Source organism: Cicer arietinum, chromosome 5 (genome assembly GCF_000331145.2).
Source record: "Cicer arietinum cultivar CDC Frontier isolate Library 1 chromosome 5, Cicar.CDCFrontier_v2.0, whole genome shotgun sequence".
In the NCBI taxonomy this organism is placed as follows: Eukaryota; Viridiplantae; Streptophyta; class Magnoliopsida; order Fabales; family Fabaceae; genus Cicer; species Cicer arietinum.
The window spans coordinates 58590571-58609786 of record NC_021164.2 but is presented as its reverse complement, the minus strand read 5'-3'; the positions used below and the strand labels follow the sequence as shown (position 1 = coordinate 58609786).

Sequence of the window (19216 nt, the reverse complement as noted above, 5' to 3'; positions counted from 1 at the left end):
GGTGTTCTTCTTCTTCTTACTCTATTTCTATTTCTATCTTGTGAAGTTGACCTTGGAGATTGTAGGATCATTTTCTCTGCAGGTTCCATCCAATCATCCTCATGCAAATCACTCGCCTTCAAATCATTGTCAAAGTTATCAAAATCATTACTTTTCTTTGAACCTGAGAATCTTCTCCTATGCTCCCCAACAGAAGAATTTCTGCTGAGTCTACCACAATGTATAAGAATTGCATCTACATCATCTTTAGTAACACTTGAAGTTCTCACACCCATTAACTCACCTGATTCAGTATTAGCATCATGGCTCTTCCTGTGTTTGATGATAAAAATCTCTTTTTTCGCTTGCCCTTTATGTTCTTGTACTGAACAATCATGTTTCTGTGGTGCTTTCTTACTATTCTCCTTCTTCAGATTCACTTCTGTCTGAGTTTCTATTTTGGGTTTTGTGACGCCATTCTGAGAAGAATTGTTCTTCCACTCAAACAGAACAGTTGTTGTTGTGGATGACTTGGTTTCAGCTAGAGTGGTAGTGGTTGAAGATCCTTTCTTCTTACTCAAACATGTACCCATGAAATGTTGTGGTTTGGTCTAATGAATGGAGCTAGAGAAAGAGATAGTTGTTTTAGTCAAATGGAAGGGTCATAGTAGAGTTGCTTCACGAGAGTGAAAGAAGTGAAGATTTGAATTGCAAAAAGGTTGTACAACAAAGCTGCCCAATAATTTGTTTTAGAAAAAGATTGAAACTTTCTGATTAAAAAAATGAAAGAGAGAGAGAGAGAGAGAGAGAGAGAGAGAGAGAGAGAGAGAGAGAATTCAAAATTTGAGATAGGGCAGAGCGGGCAGCAAAACACAGGTCCATTGAATGGTCATATTTTTTATCTGATTTACCTGACCCCACCATGTCAGTAACTTCAATTCTGAAGCCCTTTTTGTTGAGAATAAAAATAAATAAAAAATAAATTATTTGCCAATTTGACCATAGGTTGGCTTCCATCTTACATTTTCTGCTTGCCCCTTTTTCTTTGGGGATTCAAATTTGTGCCACTGTTATATATTCGTTTGGATTAAAAAGAATTTACCACAAACATACCAATTTGATGTATTACTAGTTACTAAATTATTATATTTGGATATATACGATGAATTTGGCATTAGCAACATGTAACATTTGTTATTGGTCACGTCTAAGAATTGCCCTTACAAACTCACAAGGTTGCTGAAGCACCCATGCACAGTTAATCAACAAAAATAAGGAGACCATTGTTATGTCCAATCCAGCAAATAACCCTTGTTTATTTGGTCACTTATTGCAAAGTAGTTCAAACTCATGCAGCATAAGCTTATAAACGATTATGTGAAGCGTTCACTTCATTTGTTTTCCAGGTACTTAGAAGTCTGAATTAGCCAAATCTAGGAACTCGCACAAGAAAATAAAAAAAACTACACTAAGATGCAGTGCCTCGAAAATAAAATTTAAATATCAATATACAATCTCAACTATTTTGGCAAAACAAAAATCCAACTATGGCAACAATTTAGACCAAGCCACAGTTATTATTATCCGTATGTCACAATGGAGCTGTAACGAGTCTGCAGTATACAGTCATGAGCAGAAGAGTTTTGCACAGTTCCTTAAGGCAAGACACAACTAGCTACTTTTCGTTGCTCATCAGGAAAGGCATGAATAACTTCGCGAATATCTAAACTTGACTGACAAACAAATGAATCAAGGGGGGCCTGACACTCCGGGGAAGAGTTCAGATATTTTATTGAAGACGTCCATGACCTGAATTGTAAAGAGGAAAGCGTTAACGTCAGATTCAAGGTAAAATGGGCTAAACATGCTTCCAAGAAAGACAAATTGAAGTCAAATAAGTATACCTCCTTATCATTTTGATATTTGGCAATATTCAGTGGATTTGATGAACACTGCAACCAAAACAAGAAGAATTCAGAGATTTGATATTAAATAGTAGCATTAATTAAGTACTAAAATTAGAACATACATCCATAATAGCTGCTTGAACTCTAGGATTTTGAAATGCCATTGCAACTTCAGGATTGGCCATAATCTTTGAAATGACTTCTTCTGGAGAAAGCCCGATTTGATCTGACGAAAGTGAAAATGTAAAATGTTAAGAAAATACGGAAGGAGATAGTGGAAAGAAAGATTCATACCTATAGCATTAACAAAGTGAGAAGGGAAATATACAAAGTAATATGGTATTATCAAAGACTTTAATCACCATAACTTTTCAAAACTCAATTAACAAAATCCTAGAGACAAAAAAAAACAGATATCTAGTACCATTTAAAAATATATCAGTCAGCAAAGAGTAGCAAGCCAAGTTAATGAGTCAAAAAGAATTCAGTTTCTCACAACAAATATTAAACCTTTACAAAATTAGCATGAACTATGAAATTCATGACAAGATGTGCGATGATGTTAGAACTACATCCTTCATTGAGTAAAATAAATGAAGGTTGGGTGGTACTCCCTTTGGTCTCAAATATAAGAGAAAGTAGGATTAAAGAAATTGGATGTATTTGGTTCAAATTTGGACCAAATACATCCATTTTCTTTGACCTACTTTCTCTTATATTTGAGACTAGAGAGAGTAAATAGATAAATTGAAACTAACTTACGAAAACAAGTTATTATGAATAATAAAAAAGTTATTTGACCAGGCACCAGGTATGGCACAACTTGAGGAAAGATAAATGTCCATGCTCCAAATTTTTGAAGTACTTGAGAATGTTTTTAAGTTAACAAGTAATATAAGCCTATAAGGAGCAGGTGAAAATTGAATTGTCTAAAGCAAGTAATTGCTAAATTGATTCAGGATGGGAGGCATAACAATAAAACTTACCGAATTGTTGTTTAACATCGGGACTATTGAGGTCAAAATTTTTTAAGGTGTCCATCATTCGACTGTCCCATTCAGTGCTTCCACCCATGTTGTTTCTGAAACCAAAGATGTAGGAGAAATATAAATACTGTATAAATACTGTAACAAATAAGAATTACATTTTTCTGCTACTTTAGGTCTCAAGTCAATGGGGAATCCATTCCTAAGTAAACTCAAACATGTAAGCACTGAGCACTTATCATAAGGCATATGAATCCTAGACACAGAAAGCTGAAAACATAGGCAATTTAAACAAATAAAATAGTGCAAAGAAGCAAAAGAAGAAACTTAAACAGCAAAGTCCGAAGATAAGAACAGGGATTTCCCCTCTCTTTAGGTTAGATGGAAGGTTATTGTACAAAAGTAGAAGAATTATCATTTCCTCCAGGAATACCACCTTTCCGAATTCCCAATGTGGGGTCATAAGTTCACCAAATGAAGGCTAATAACTGGAATCAGTGGATCGTGAGTGTTAGAAAGCCTGAGCAAGATGGATCACAGATAGAAGAGTCTGACGGCCAGTTGTACTTTAGTGACAAATTAAAAGAAATGACGACTTTAAAAAGAGGAAATCAGTATCCTAACTTAGAGAATTTTTCCATTCATCAGAAAACTAGGTTTTGTAGAACTGTCAGACAATCTAATGTAGGTAAGCACTACCCCAAAAGCATAGGGCCTTTTCATTTCTTATTTTCACTTTTATTAACCAAAATACCACCTTTTCACTTTATTACGTGTTTTCAAATATTTGCATACGAAATGGTGAAAACTTATATTGTTTTTATTGTTTCCTATACAAATCATTTGAAAATAGAAAACAAAGGTAAGACAAGATAGCATTTTGATTGAAAGTGAAAACAGAAAACATTTTTTAAGAGCAAACAAATCCTTATTTTAAAAAATAATAACTCTTGGATCCATGGGGAATGAGAATATTGGTGGAGGAAAAAAGGCTTTGAAAATGAATATGAAGAACTTACAGCATTTCTTCAAGTTGTTGACGGTACTGAGGATTCTGCAGCATCCCTGTCAAAAGCAGCAACAATAAACAACTATTATCCAGTGGTCAGTCTTATCAACGTGTCATGTGGAAATTAATATCAACCAGTTGAAATAGACAAACGTGACTTTTGGGTTTTAACCAACAAACTTATTTTAAACAACATATAGAAGTATGGTTTTAGTAATGAACGAAAAGACAGCCATATAAATGTCATATATAGCAATATTGTACATGTAAGTAACAATACGAATGCTCAAATGTGATAGTGCATTAGTTATTTCCACAAAGGTGCTAAAGTCAACAATGAAAATTACAGTCGGCACATTGTAATGGATCTTAAAAGTTTGATTAAATGTTGCATAGAACCAGAAGCAAGATTGTTAAGAGAATTACATTTGAAGGTAGAAGGGTTCCTCATCTCCTCAGGTAAATAGCTGCACCAGTACTAAAAAATTAGGAGCCTTCTTTTGGTTAAAAAATTTAAATAAAATAAATATTAAACAAGCACACAAATCTATAAATTTTCATCAAGTAAAGTGACCACGACATAAAACACATTGGAAATCTGTTCAATTTGAGAAAATAAGAATCAGAGGGAGTACAAACTAGCTCCACTCAATGGTCAAATATTAAAAGGGCAGTAGCAAACCTAATAGGTTTCCCCCGGAAACTCCTGAGTCAAAAGCCCCCGAGAGAATGTGGGAAAGAAACATTAGGGGCTCCAGTAGATTTTAAGACACATCAAAACTTTCAAAGTAGTTCAATACAGAGATATACAGAATGGAACTACTTCTAAGTCCAATGTAGAGTATCACAGGTACTGTCAGTACTACTGTCATCAGCATGTCTAAGATCAGACATAAAAATTCATTTTTACCATTTATGGAAACTTTTCTGATATATTCAAAAAATGATTTACCTAAGGTTTTAAAACTTATCTGTATTCACTAGAAATGAAGAATGATAATTGTTAGTGAAAAGATAAAAGGAACTAATATTACGGATAAACCATCTTCTGCACTGTTGGGTCCTCCATCATTTTCTCTAAAGCTTCCACTGATAAGACTGATTTTCCTATCCAGAAATAAACAAGGTCACAGTAAGAACATTTGGTTAATCCATACAGCAGCTCATTTAAGGCAACTTTGAAAGAACAAAAATTACAAAAACAATGTTACATGATAACAAAAGAAGATTTAAAGAATTGCAGCCTATAATTAAATCTTAGAAGAAAGCAATGCATCTTGGAATTACTCATATTTGATTTATGACATCGTTTCAAACCAGGGACTGACAATCTGTTATCAAGCAAAAAGTAATTGGTATTCACAAGAAAGGCTTCATAGAAAAGATCAAATGTCCAAATACAATATTAAGCACTAAGTACACACGATCCTTCATAAATTCGACAATTATAGCAAGCCTAGTGTCCAGATGGGTACTTTCATGTCCGTTTTGTCCAGTTTTTTTATTGGCTAAAATGTGATCCCATTTATTACATTTTCTTATATAATTTTGTTCTATTTTAAATTGATTGTGTATTTTATTTATTTTTATACACTTATAAAAAATAAATAGAAGTACGAGAGGGGAATGTTCCCCTGGCCTTTTTCCAGCAAAGTTTTTGAATTATGGTAACTGATCTCCCATTCCCTCTCATGTCCCTTGCTCTTATTTTTTTTAGTTATTAGGCCTGTGAGAATTCAAACTTTAAAAAATATTGTAAAGGGTATAATTGGAAGTAAACTAAGCAACACCAAAATAGGGTATTGCCTCTATATAGAATAGACTAGCGTCCAGGTGAGCACTCATTTTCCCATCTGTCCGCTTTTTTGTTGTGCTAACATGTGTGTATATTGTTATTATGCAGTTACTTAATAAATTTGATTTGAGAAGCAAGTAAAGGGTCATTTTGGAAATAAAAAAGGCTACACCAATAAAGCATAAGTGTAAATATTTTCAATTTAAATTAAGCTTGAATAGATGTATCACTCTACACAGGATTTCCAGCAATAAAGCAGAAGTGTAAATATTTTCAATTTAAATTGACTCTTTGCATACCGCCAGATTGAGAACCTGGTGAATTGCCAAAGCCTTGGTTAGAGGGAGCTCCATTTTGAAAAGCCTTCAATATATGACTGTTGTTAGTTCATATTAAGGACAAGACAAGTCACTAAACATCTTTATCAAAAACTAGAATCTTAAAAACTCACTTCTGCTGGAGCCCGGGCTTCCTTGAATGAACTTGATTCATCAACATCTTTAAAGCTTTCAAAAGGACTCTTCTGTACACTTTCTTCTGGAGAAACATCTACAAAACCTGTAATAAGATCACACAGAAATTTTTTTTTTTTTAAATGACTTTGACCTGAAGTTCAGCATAACAACCAATCGCTTATGATCTTGTCTAAGCACATAAGTGGAGTTAAAATTTTGATCTAGCTTTAAAAAAAAAAACAAATACATCTCATAGTGGACACAAGATCACAACTTATAAATTGTACATGTCATCCAACAAGAAAAAAATGGGAATTCAGAGCAGAGATTGTATGTTACCAATTTTTTTAGGTTCATTCTTTACTTCCACTTCATCTTTAGCATTGGTTGATGGGGCTGCTTCTACTTTTGTTGCAGGTATGTCTACTGTTACAGTGGACTGAGATGCAGTTCGTGCAGAAGTTGATTGAGATTGAGTACCAGCAGAACTAGCAGGTGCAGCAGGCCCTGATGATGAAGGCATTGGAAAGGGGAAAGGAGATCCAGGGGAAAAGGCAGCACTGTCAAATGGATTATTTTGTGTATTCATCTGGCCCATCATGGTCTTGAAAGCTTGTTGCATTGCATATTTCTGAGAGAAGATTAAAACACAAATGTTGAAATTGTATAAAAAGGGTACAGAAAAGTTACAAGGTTTGTTCTTGCAGTTCTAAAAAGAATCCACAAAAGATAAGGTTTGACAGCATTTATTGCAACTTCATGTAAAAATTGAAGGTGCAAAGACTTGCTCCTCTCACTTGATATGTTTCCAATAACTTATAGTAGAACTGAAAGGACAAACTAGTTTACACCCCATGCCTTGCAATAAAGTGGAACTCACCTTTAATCTTGATGCTACCTACAAACAACAAAATATCCTTTAGTATATTGAACAAAGATGATGGAAATAACTTAACATCGGTACATGTAAAACTGAGTTTTGACGATGGTTCTCACAATTGAAAATAGTGCAGAAAACCCAACTCCAACACCAATCCAAAAGAGCGGTGACCCTCTAGAAATATAGTGAACAAATAAATCAGAATATGAATACATAAGCAAAATTGATAAACAAAATCAAATAAATAAAATATCTATTTAAAATCATCTCCCTTCCAAATTGTGGACATCGACCATCATATAACATTGTCTAAAACAACTACAAGAAAATCAAAATGTGAAAGAAGGAACAGTATGATTACACAGTCGAAGATGGAGGTGGTGATAACTGGGGGCTAACTCCAACTGATGTGGTTTCTTGACTATTTGAAGAAGAAATGCTAGCAAAATTATGCACTATCAGCTTCCCCTGCACTGTATTCACAACATGCATTACTTGTACCTCTTCAGAGATGAGTGTAAATGAATGAAATATATTGAATTTGTATGGAAATGTTTACTAATCACAAAATAATAGAAGGGAAACCTTTCACATAATACAAAATGCAATAAAAAACTGTATTCAAAATGCAATCAAATTTGAGCATAAGATTCCTCGGAAATTCATGATACACCTCCTTACACAAACACTAGATACTAGTCATACAACTTAAAACAAAATCAAAAATGCTAAAACTAAAACCCCTAAAAATCTCAACACCGCGTATGCAAGCAATGTAACACCGACATGTGCCGGTGTCGGACACCTTATTACATTCAATTAATTTATTTTCTTAAATTATTACCGGTGTCAATGGCTTCTCCGGTGAACCTATATAGTATCCAAGTCTCTATGTTCATTATTCAATCATTACAATCTTTATCGGAGTTTCCAATCAAATAACAGAATCCAAAATGAGCAATTGAGTTCAAATCAAAACACAGCAATAGCATCATCATATACATTTCATTGAACTCCATCATAAACTAGTGACTTTATTTCTGCTAATCAAAAATCATTTTCATAACATTAAAAAAAGACTAATTTCCCATTAATAAAAAAATAAAAAGTGCGCTCATAACATACGAAGTTACAAAAACAAAAAAATACCAGATTTAGGATTTTGGTGAGATTTAGGAGCAGCCCTGGTCACATGAGAGGATGAAGAATTGGCAGAAACAAAGAACTTCCCAAAAGTGAAAGGCTTTCTTCTAGTGAAAACGTTTCTTGAAGAAGAATGTCCCAGAAGCAAAGGTTTAGGGGAAGAAACAAGGGCTAAGTTAAGATTCTCCATTTTAAAGCGACGGAATCGGAAACGGAGAAATTGGTAGTGGTGGGGAATTAGGGAAGTAAAAAAAAGGGTTTGAAAATTGGGCGAAATTAGCGAAGTTGAAGAGAGTAGAGTGGGTGTAAGGCGGAGTGGGGGGTGGTGGGGAGTTTGGGTTTTAGCTTCTGCGGTAGAGATAAGTGAAAAACCGCAACTTTATTATTTGGAATTTGGGTAATAGGAAATAGGAAATAAAATTTAGGTAAAAGATTTAAGAAAAGAGGAAAATAAAAATAGTATACTTCAACAATAAAATATCATATTATTATACTGTAAATTTTCATCCGAATTTTAAAGTTTTTTTTTTTTTTACTTTTGATTTTTAAGAAGATGATATCATACTAATGTAGAATTTTGTTGGAAAGTAAGTGAAATCTAACCTTATGAACAATTCAAGAATTTAGTCGAGAAGTAATCCAAATGAATTATCTTTGAATGAAGTTCATTAATCATTTAAACTGATTACTTGGTTATTTTGTCTATAGACAAAACAAAAGCATTGTCATTTTATTTTAGTATAAGACGTTATTATCATTATAAAAAGTTTTATTAATATTATGCATGTTTGTTTTTGCAAGTAAACTTTTAAATCTTGACTTTTAATTATTCATTAAGTGTTGGAAAGCTATGTACAAAATATTAACTAACTTATTGAATGTTGTCCTTTCAAAAAGATTATTATTGTCAATTATTTTTTTAATATACAACCAGAGCATTATGGTGAATGTTATTCCATCATCCTTTTGTTGAAACAATATTTTTTACATTTTCTTTTGGTATTGCCCATGTTGTTTTTAGTCAATCAAATGTCACTCGGATACCTTAGTATAAGTATGAATGTATTCGACATTTTCTTCATGAATATTATATTTTGAAGATGCAATAATAATTCTCTTGAATGATTGATATATGATATATTCCTTTTGAAATTTCTCATTATTGAGTAGATATGTATGCACTTGTTGATGTTAATTAATGACTTATTTCTTGTCCATTTATGCAATTCATTTTTCTTAAATAAAACTCAAGTGCAATAATTAGTAAATCATATTCCATAAATCTAAATCATTTATTTTACAAAGTTTGTTATCATTAAAACATATATTTTTTACGTGAACAATTCATTCCAATTTGATTAGCAAAGGTTCCAAAATAATACCAATGATAGCTAAACAAATAATAAACAATCATGTGCAATATATTTGTTTTGTGATTGTGTTTCAATATATTTGTCGAATTGTTCCTCCATTGCATCGGTAGACATTTATCTTTAAATAAAATTGTGTAAAAGACAATAAATAATGCAATTTTGAATTGTGATTGGATAATAAGATCGATTAGTACATCGCGTTTTTTTCTATCACGATTCTTTTCTCATACTAAATATCTCTCACTTATAATACTCGGTCTCCACGGTATTATAATAACTTGTAGTAAATAAACTTAATAAAATAAAAATATAATTATTACTATTTTGTCACTATTTTTATGATATTTTGACTACTCTAACAACAATTAACATGTGATACTTCGACGCTAACCTCAATCAATCTCATATAAACAACACATAAATCAAAGTGTGTTACTAGTAACTATGTAAAGAAAATAACATAAAACTCAAAATTGAGAGAAAAAGAAAAGGCAAAATCAACAAATCAAATAAACAAACAGGAGATTGAGAGATGGAGGAATAAGGACAAGTGAGGGGAGAGAGAAACTTGGGTGAATAAGAGAATGTGGGTAAGAGAAAGGACAAAAATAAAAACATATTTATCAACTTTTAAGTTATAATAAAAAAAATTAATTGATATGTCATATACAGAGTGGTGCATCAAACAAATATTAGAATAAGATAGCATAATATAAATATAAATGTATCTCTTTTTTCTGAAATTGAGTTATATGAGATAACCTTAAATATAAAATAAACGTCTCTATGTTAAATTATCGACGTCCACGATCAATCGGAAAAAGTGTAACTATCATCCACCCCTACCAGGTGCCTTGCCTCTCCATAAATACTATTATATTTCTCTCTATATCAAATCCAACCTATGAGGTAAGCTTTCGACACATATGGTGTGTTCAATTAAATATAACAAAATTTAACGGCGCCCTTCAAAACTTAGAAAGATTTATTCAATTGTATTATTTATGGTGTTACGCATTATTGTGATAGAGAATCAATTATGGGTACCGGGCTTTTATGAAGAATAATAAAATAGAAGAATGGAACAAATAGTCAAATAGTTATCCATGTTACAACTAACGAAGATAAGTGAAGCGGTATCCAAATGAGTTTCGATCATGAATCTGTTTTTACAATATTCTATAGTTTTACCCCTTACAAATTTTGACGGCAGATTTTCTATTTAGTTTAAATACACTATTTTGCTAATAATAACGTTTTAGTTTATTCATATTTAAAATTGGATTTTTAGTTAATTATTAATTAATTTTTAGACAGGATAAAGAGTAGGATAAAGACATGATATGATAACTATGATAAAGAGTTATTATATCAGATATTTGATGTGTCCAATATAATAAATTTGATAAATATTATTTTATCATATTTAATGTTTGATAGACAACATATAACCAAATAAAATAATATATATTGTTATAAAATGACATATTTGTTCTTGTAATCAATTTCATTTTTTTCTTTTAAAATAATATTTATATTTTTAAAATAAATAAAAAATACAAAAAATGTAAATAAATTATAATGTAGTTTTATATACTTGAAAATATTGTTTATGCTACTAAAAATATATATATTATAAATGAGTAAAAAAAAACATATATTATTAATGAGCAAAAACCATATATTATTAATAAGCAAAAACCACATATTATTTATGAGCAAAAAACATGTATTGTGAGCAAATATTTTAAAATATAAAATAAATTACAAAGCTATTTGTTACCATATACAAGATTTCAACCTAACAATCAAATGTTCTAAAATAAAAAGTCACTCACTCCCATGTAACTAGTAAAGATTCCAAAATGATATTGATCATAACTAAACTAATAATAAAAAATAATGTACAATATCTTCGTTTTATAATTGTGCTTTAATATTGACGTTGAATTGTTCTTCCGTTGCATCGATAAAACATTTCTTTTCAAATAAAATTGTGTAAAAGACAATAAGTATTTATAATGCGAATTTGAGTGTTGATTGAATAATAAAATCGACTAATTTATTGCATTTTTTTCCGTATGTCTCGTATCTTGTATCATACCCAACATCCACCGAATAAGAATAACTTGTAGTAAAGTAGAGTGGATATTATAATTATAAGAATAACTTGTAGTAAAGTAGAGTTGATATTATGATTATTCTAAGAATATATAATGCATCCCACAAATACATAAATCAAATCAATGGCAAATATGGAGATGGAGACACAAAGGAACACCTGCAAGTGAGGGGATAGAAAAACTTAGGTGGGAAAGAGAAAGGACAAAAATGAAAAAAATATTTCCTAATTTTTAACAGTTTGGAATAAAATAAGGATTAGAAAATAAGGTATAGGTAGGATATTATCAAAAAAAATTATCAATGTATCATATAAAATATAAGTGTATCAAATAAAACATTAGAGTAAAATAAAATAAATATATTTCTTTATTCTCATCATCAAATAGGTTATCAGATAGACCATTAAATCAATCGGTCAGTTTTCTAACACATCTGGTGTGTTTCTTTTGCTCAATTAAACACACCACAACAAAATTCTAAGGTGCACTTCAAAAATTAGAAAGTTTTATTATTTATGGTGTTGCCCATTGTTGTGATAAAGAAACAATATTGGGTCATGGGTTTTTAAATAAAATAGAAGAATTGAACAACTAAGAATATTATCCATGTTACAACAACCGAAGGCAAGTGAAGTCGTTGATCTTAAAGAAAGACATTCAAATTTTTACTTATTAAGAGGTCAGTCCAAATGACTTCTGACATTTAAATTTTTACTTATTATAACAAGGTCAGTCCAAATGAATTCCGATAATAAGTCTCAAATAAGATGTATTTTTATAATATTCCATAGTTTATCACTTACAATTTTGAATTGAGATTTTCGATTATAAGGGAAGATATTCAATTTTTTCATTACTGTAACGAGATCTATTCGAATGAGTTTCGATGATAAGTTTCAAATGATATATGTTTTTACAATATTTCATGGTTTATCACTTACAAATTTTGATCGGAGATTTTCGATTTTAGTATAGAAAAATGATATGATATTGAGTTGACAAGAAGTTGTCATGACATGTATTTCACGTGCAAAAGATAATAAATTTGATAAGATTAATTTATCATATGTATCATTTGATACACAACAGATAATCAAATGATATGATATATATTGTGATAAAATGACAAATTTGTTTTTGTAACCTATTTAATTTTTTTCTTTCAAAATAATATTTATATATTTTTTTATAATTAAACAAACAATGCTAAAAGAATGGGAATTATATATGAATTAATTTTATATACTTGAGAAAATTGTTATGCTACTAAATAAATATATATTATAAATGAGCTAAAAAATATATATTATTAATAAGCAAAAACTGTATATTATTAATGAGCAAAATATATATTGTGAGCAAATATTTCAAAATATAAAATAATCACAAAGCCTTTTGTTCCAATATACAAGATTCCTTCCTAGCAAAAGTTCCAAAATAGAGATTCATTTACTCTTTTATGGTTAGCAAAGGTTCCAAAATAATATAAACGATAACTAATCTAATAATGAACAATATATGTTATTCTATTCGAATAAAATTGTGTAAAAGACAAAAAAACATTTATAGTGTGAATTTTAATATTAATTGGATAATAAAATCGACTCTTAAATATATTTCATCACATTTTTTTCTATCACATTCTTATACTAAATTATAGTAAAATAGAGTTATCAAATAAAAATATAATTATTAACTAATTTTTTAACTTAATATATGTGAATTTGATTTTTGAGATTAATAAAAGAGAGTCATGTCAAATAAATTTGTAGTCCTTTTTTTTTGTAAATTTAGATTTTTAGTCAAGTATCAATAAATTTTTGAGATTTTTCGAATTTCGTTCTTTTTTTATGACATGACTCTCTCATCAATGGTATGACATGAGATTTAAATGTGTGGTTTATTTTATTTTATGTATATTCATTTTTTCAAAAATATAATCCTGCTTTTTAATTCTACTTTTTTATGTATATCCTATATTAAAAAATATATATCAAAATATTTTACTTTTTTTTATCTTATCTCCAAAATGCAACCACATAAAAAATGGTAAAATATATGTAATTAACTGATATAAATAATTTTATATAATTAAACCCTATACAAATGTCAAATCGACATTTTTTTCTTAAAAAAATCTAAAGAAATAATCATCGCCATTTAAAATTTTAGTAAAAATAGTTGAAATTAAAAAAAAATATATAAACAGATTATTTATGCATAATCAAGATGTCACTCTTGCATAGTTCCTCTTCTTCTTGCTTCTCATTCCACTCTGTTCTGTTCTTATCCAATCCAAAATGGAAGTTACTGGCGAACCCATTCGGGTACAATCTCTGATTCAATCGGGTCTATCTCAGGTTCCATTCGAATATATCCAACCCCCAAATAACCGACCCATTCATACCGATCCCGATGCCAACATCCCCATCGTCGACCTCTTCAACTTCAACCCCAACCGCCGTCATTCCACCCGGGAAGTAATCGGACAAGCCTGCCGTGAATGGGGCGCCTTCCACATAATCAACCACGGCGTTCCCACAACCCTCCTCGACGCCGTCCGTCGCGCAGGCCTCGCATTCTTCGACGAATGCCCCATGCCAGAAAAGCTCCGGTACGCTTGTACCGCCGGCGCCGCTGCATCCGAGGGGTACGGAAGCCGGATGCTGGTGAGCTCAAATGAAAAAGGAAATGACGCCGTCTCGCAGGTCCTTGATTGGAGAGACTATTTCGACCACCACACTTTTCCCCTTTCTCGCCGGGACCCTAATCGTTGGCCGAATTTTACATCTGATTACAGGGAATCGGTAGCTAAGTACAGTGATGAAATGAAGATTCTGGCGCAAAAGTTACTAGCTTTGATATCAGAGAGTGTTGGGTTGCGACCTTCTTGCATTGAAGATGGTGTTGGAGAATTGTACCAGAATATAACTATAAGCTATTACCCACCGTGTCCTCAACCGGACCTCACACTTGGTCTGCAATCACATTCTGATATGGGTGCTATTACCCTTTTGATTCAAGACGATGTGGGTGGTCTTCAGGTTCTTCAAAATGGTAGTGATAATTGGGTTACTGTGCAGCCTTTGTCAGATGCTATTCTTGTTCTTTTGGCTGACCAAACTGAGGTAAACAAACACAATCCATATTTACAAGTTATAACTTACGATTCAAGTTCTGGATTTGGAAAATAAGTTGAATATGTGCTGTATTTGATTTGTGTCTTGTGTTCTGTTTTTATATATATGAAGCAAGCACTTTTGAGAGTCGTTGTTGATTTGTTGTATTGCCATTCATTCAGATGCTGAGAGTAGATAACCAATAGCTTTTCTTTTTAACAGAGCATGTTTAGGAGCTTTTGTGGGAAAGACATTTTCCTTTAAAGATGGTGCAGATCAGCAAATATGCATGGCACCTGTCTTTTTTTACCTTGAGTTCAGTCAATACTGTTAATGATCCTTCAAGTATTTTAGTTTTTTTTTGTTATCTACTCTCAGCATCTGGGTGAATGGTATTACAACAGTCATTATCAAAATAACTAGTATAACCTATTTGTGGATAGTTTTATTTAAGTGGATTACAGTTAAACTTTTAAAGTGTTTTTAAGTCTTCAAGGACATTCAAGGGGCTGTAGACTGTAGTGAAGTATTGGTTTTGATGAGAGGCAAATATTGATTTTTGTTGTGCACTGAACTTCAATAATTGTATTGATGCCCAATTGTAAATGTATTATGTACTGTAATATGCAAGTTGTTGAAGGCCACGGTAAAATTTGTTTAGAAAATAGATTGTGTTTTTCAGTTATTATTTATTTGTTACAGGTAAATAGGGCAGTCTCCTTGTTATTCATTTGGCGCCATCTACCCCGACTGTTATGATTTATGAATGACAATGTTTGCTCCTGAATTAGAAGCATTGGTTACTGTAACTTATCTTTTAAAAATGGGATTTAGTATTACAGGATGTGGCAGCCTAGCATTGTGTCCTGATGATTTGTGTGATTTCTTTTAGTTTTCCTGATAAACGATTCATTCATGAAATTGAAGTTGTTAACAAGGTCTGTTTACTTTGGCACCAGATTATAACAAATGGAAAGTACAGGAGCTGTGTGCATAGAGCAGTCACTAATCCTGATAAACCAAGACTCTCTGTGGCAACATTTCATGACCCTGCCAAGACAGTCAAGATCTCCCCTGCTTCTGAACTAATCACTAATTCGTCACCAGCTAAATACCAGGATGTTGTTTATGGAGACTACGTATCATCATGGTATACCAAAGGTCCTGAAGGAAAACGAAATATTGATGCACTTATTCTGTAATCTTAAGTTAATGTTTTTTTTTTACCTCATTGCTCAACCTTGTTTATAGGTCAACTTTGTTTTTAGTCTAGAAAAGTAGAATATGGGGATGGAAGATAGTAAATTTTTATCATTAGAGAGGTCAGATATCAACAGACCTTTTACATGGATATTGGAACCCAACTACAGCCGATAATAAGGTTAATTTGTCAATTTGAACAATAAATTATTTGTTCAAAATACAATGAATTGATTGATTAGTGCAAGTTATTTATAACAATGTGAGGGCTAAGCTTTCCAGAAATTCATATATTTAGTTGTTAACATGTAACACCGATATTTTTCTTTGAATGCAAGGGACGAGGAAAGGTCATATGGAAAACTACATGGAACATTTAAGGATAAACGAGAATGTAATGTAATTAATCAATTATTGAATTGCAAATTAACTGAGGCAAAATATATTATCCTAAACAACAGCTTCATCATTCGTATATAATGTTCTCTTTGCGAAGATTTGTAGATTTCTTTACAGATTAACAATCCAAGTATATAATCCACTAGGGGTAGACATCGATCGATTACGGCCGGTTTCAGTTGAAAAATTGTCGTCCAAAGAGCACAAACACTCGTCCATTCTCGACCTTTTTTACTACGGTTATGGTGGATTTTAGGTCTACTAAGTGTCGGATTTCATTAAGTCTACCCATCATTTTGTTCAATTCCACAACATCCCATCCTCCAACAACTTTAGACATGAAAAATAAAGTTCTTCAATTTTCCTTCACTTCACAACAACATATTCTATGTTTTATTATTTGCATTATTTTTAGCTTTTTTTTCACAGTCGAATGGTGATGGTGCCAAATTAATGAAGTAAAAGAAAAGATGCACATTTTGTGTGTCAATATGTATATCAACAACAAAAATTCTATTTTTTCACCCAAAATCCAACTAAAACCGTAACTATTAACAAAATTCAAGTAAGTCGGATCCAATATTTTTGTCCAACCTTATCATCCACAATGAAACTCTCATGCTTAAATGAGTCAGATATATACATATTACTCAGTTTATTATAATATACATTGAACTCTACCAACAAAATTTACTAAATGAACTCTACTAACAAAATTTACTAAATGAACTCTACTAACATCTCTCAACCATATTAACCTTTTAATACGCTTTTATTTTAATATAGCTTATTAAAAAAAATTAAATTTATGCTAAATACAAGAAGAGGATTTTAAATAAAAGTAGGCAACTATAATCTCAATTGCAACTTATTTTTTTTTTTGTTCCAGGTTGGAATCTTAAACCCCTCTTAACCAAGTATGGTCTTTCAATGTCACAGTTTTAGACTATCTATATTTACAGTTAGAAGATGGAGTTATCTATGAAGTTAGCTAATATTAAGGAAGTTAAAAATTAGATCACATGTCTATGGGAAGTTATTCCCTATGAAGGTCATGAAATATGCTGTGTAAATAGAAGGAAGAGTGGGTCACGCATTGAGAGAGTGGACCAAGTATGAGAACTATAATCCTCTTCTTCTAAAATGTTTTAGCAGAGAAAGTCTTCCTTAATACACAAAATACAGCTTATCACTTTCGTGCCCCGCGAACACATATATGTAGAAAATTGAAGAAAAATACCATTTTCCTCGCATTCAAAGGTTAACTAATAAGGAACCAAAAAAGTAACAAAAAAAAGTAATGATAATAATCATGAAATTCAAACCCCAGTTGATCCAAAACCACCTTCGCCTCTAAGAGTGGAATCCAAATCCTGAACCTCAGAAACCTCAGGAGTGATAATCTTCTCAATAATCAACTGAGCAATCCTATCACCAAATTTTACTTCAAAATCAACATCTGAATGATTGAACAGTATAACACCAACAGGACCTCTGTAATCGGCATCAATCACTCCAGCACCCACATCAATTGAATGCTTCCAAGCCAACCCCGATCTCGGTGCTGCAAATAAAGTAAGTTAAAACCCTAACGTTCAAAATAAACTGATTATAAAACCTTAATAAATAAAATGGTATAGACGGAGAAATTAAATTACCAATTCGAGCATAGGTTCCTTCAGGGACGGCGATGGAGAGATCGGTGGGAATAAGAGCCTTGCCTCGCGCCGGAACTTGAGTAGCGGCGGCGCTGGAAAGATCGTAACCAGCGGAGAGAGGGGAACCCCTTGAAGGCAGAACGGCTTTGTCGGAGAGCTTCTTGACTCGGAGAAAAAGGTGTGCAACGGCGCCGTTTGCGTTAGACATTGTTGGAAATGAAAAGAATGAAAATGAGAAATATGTGTGCGCGCGATGAACGGAAACTTGTTCTTAATCTTGTTAAATAGAAAAGGAGAGTGTGATCATGGCGCCAAACTTTCCCGCCCCAATTGTTTCCATTACTTCTTCCAATTATATTATTACTAGTTTGTAACCGGTGCAGCCGCGCGGAAACAATGATTTTAATAAATAAATGGTTATATTATATATATATATATATATATATCAAATTTCATAAATTTTATTGACATTAAAAAAATAAGTTGACTTAAAATAAAAAATTTACGATAAAAAAATTAAAAAAAATCTAATTTTAACTTAACTTACAAACTACTTTCTTATAGACTCAATGTTATTGATAAAAAGTATGATTCTAACACCACTCTTTAATCTTACTCAAATGATGATGCCTTATTTTTGAATTCTACACATAATCTTTTTTCTTTCCAAAAAACTTATTATAAAGCAATACTTTTAATTTTAAACAAATAAAAACAATAATTATTAAAAAAAATTAAATAATTAGATTAGATGAAATAATTTTTTTTTAAATAATAGACATGGACATATATAAAATAAGTAAATTAGTAAATGTAAAGATGAGTAAGTAACCTAATAATGAATTTTTATTTTTATTATTCAAAATATGTTATTTATATGAAATACATGACATTTAAGAATTAATATAAATTTTGCTGTATCAAGTGGCAAAATATATTTCATTTTAGTACTACTCACAGAATGAATCGATGAAATGAATTGTTTTTTTAATTCATACATAAATTTTATATTTTCTTAAATAAATTATTATTTTTCTCTTCAATATTCTGGAAATTTAATTGAATTCATGTTAAGAAGTCTAAATAAATTTTATATTTACTTAAATAAATTATTATTTTTTATTTAATATATCTGTGTGTCAACACTATTATTAGACAACCTAAAATCAAAATTATTAGCACGGGCAGCA

At 31.3% G+C, this 19216-nt stretch overlaps 3 protein-coding genes across 5 annotated transcripts; 1 reads left to right on the top strand and 2 right to left on the bottom strand.

The window, feature by feature from the left end:
• Positions 1-1433: 1433 nt before the first annotated feature.
• LOC101493321 (protein TIC 40, chloroplastic) lies at positions 1434-8539 on the bottom strand. The gene is made up of 14 exons (XM_004500361.4): positions 8161-8539; positions 7373-7484; positions 7128-7185; positions 7012-7029; positions 6471-6762; positions 6128-6234; positions 5976-6039; positions 4916-4988; positions 4308-4348; positions 3892-3937; positions 2873-2967; positions 2009-2112; positions 1884-1931; positions 1434-1788 (listed from the first exon to the last, which is right to left on the bottom strand). Exons 1-14 carry the CDS (start codon positions 8342-8344, stop codon positions 1729-1731), a joined length of 1302 nt encoding a protein of 433 aa, XP_004500418.1. The 5' UTR covers positions 8345-8539; the 3' UTR covers positions 1434-1728.
• A 5334-nt stretch (positions 8540-13873) lies between these two features.
• Positions 13874-16281, top strand: LOC101492989 (jasmonate-induced oxygenase 1). 3 transcript variants are annotated; one of them, XM_004500358.4, is made up of 2 exons: positions 13874-14778; positions 15472-15722. In XM_004500358.4, exons 1-2 carry the CDS (start codon positions 13951-13953, stop codon positions 15526-15528), a joined length of 885 nt encoding a protein of 294 aa, XP_004500415.1. In that variant the 5' UTR covers positions 13874-13950; the 3' UTR covers positions 15529-15722. The 3 variants fall into 3 exon arrangements, with proteins under 3 accessions (XP_004500415.1, XP_004500416.1, XP_012571291.1); XM_004500359.4 differs by lacking the exon at positions 15472-15722 and adding an exon at positions 14992-15434; XM_012715837.3 differs by lacking the exon at positions 15472-15722 and adding an exon at positions 15729-16281 and having other exon boundaries at positions 13876-14778.
• Positions 16282-17464: 1183 nt separating this feature from the next.
• On the bottom strand, positions 17465-18298 carry LOC101492096 (deoxyuridine 5'-triphosphate nucleotidohydrolase-like). Its single transcript, XM_004500357.4, has 2 exons — positions 18027-18298; positions 17465-17932 (listed from the first exon to the last, which is right to left on the bottom strand). The coding sequence occupies exons 1-2, from the start codon at positions 18232-18234 to the stop codon at positions 17688-17690; spliced, it is 453 nt and encodes a 150-aa protein (XP_004500414.1). The 5' UTR covers positions 18235-18298; the 3' UTR covers positions 17465-17687.
• Between the last annotated feature and the right edge of the window lie 918 nt (positions 18299-19216).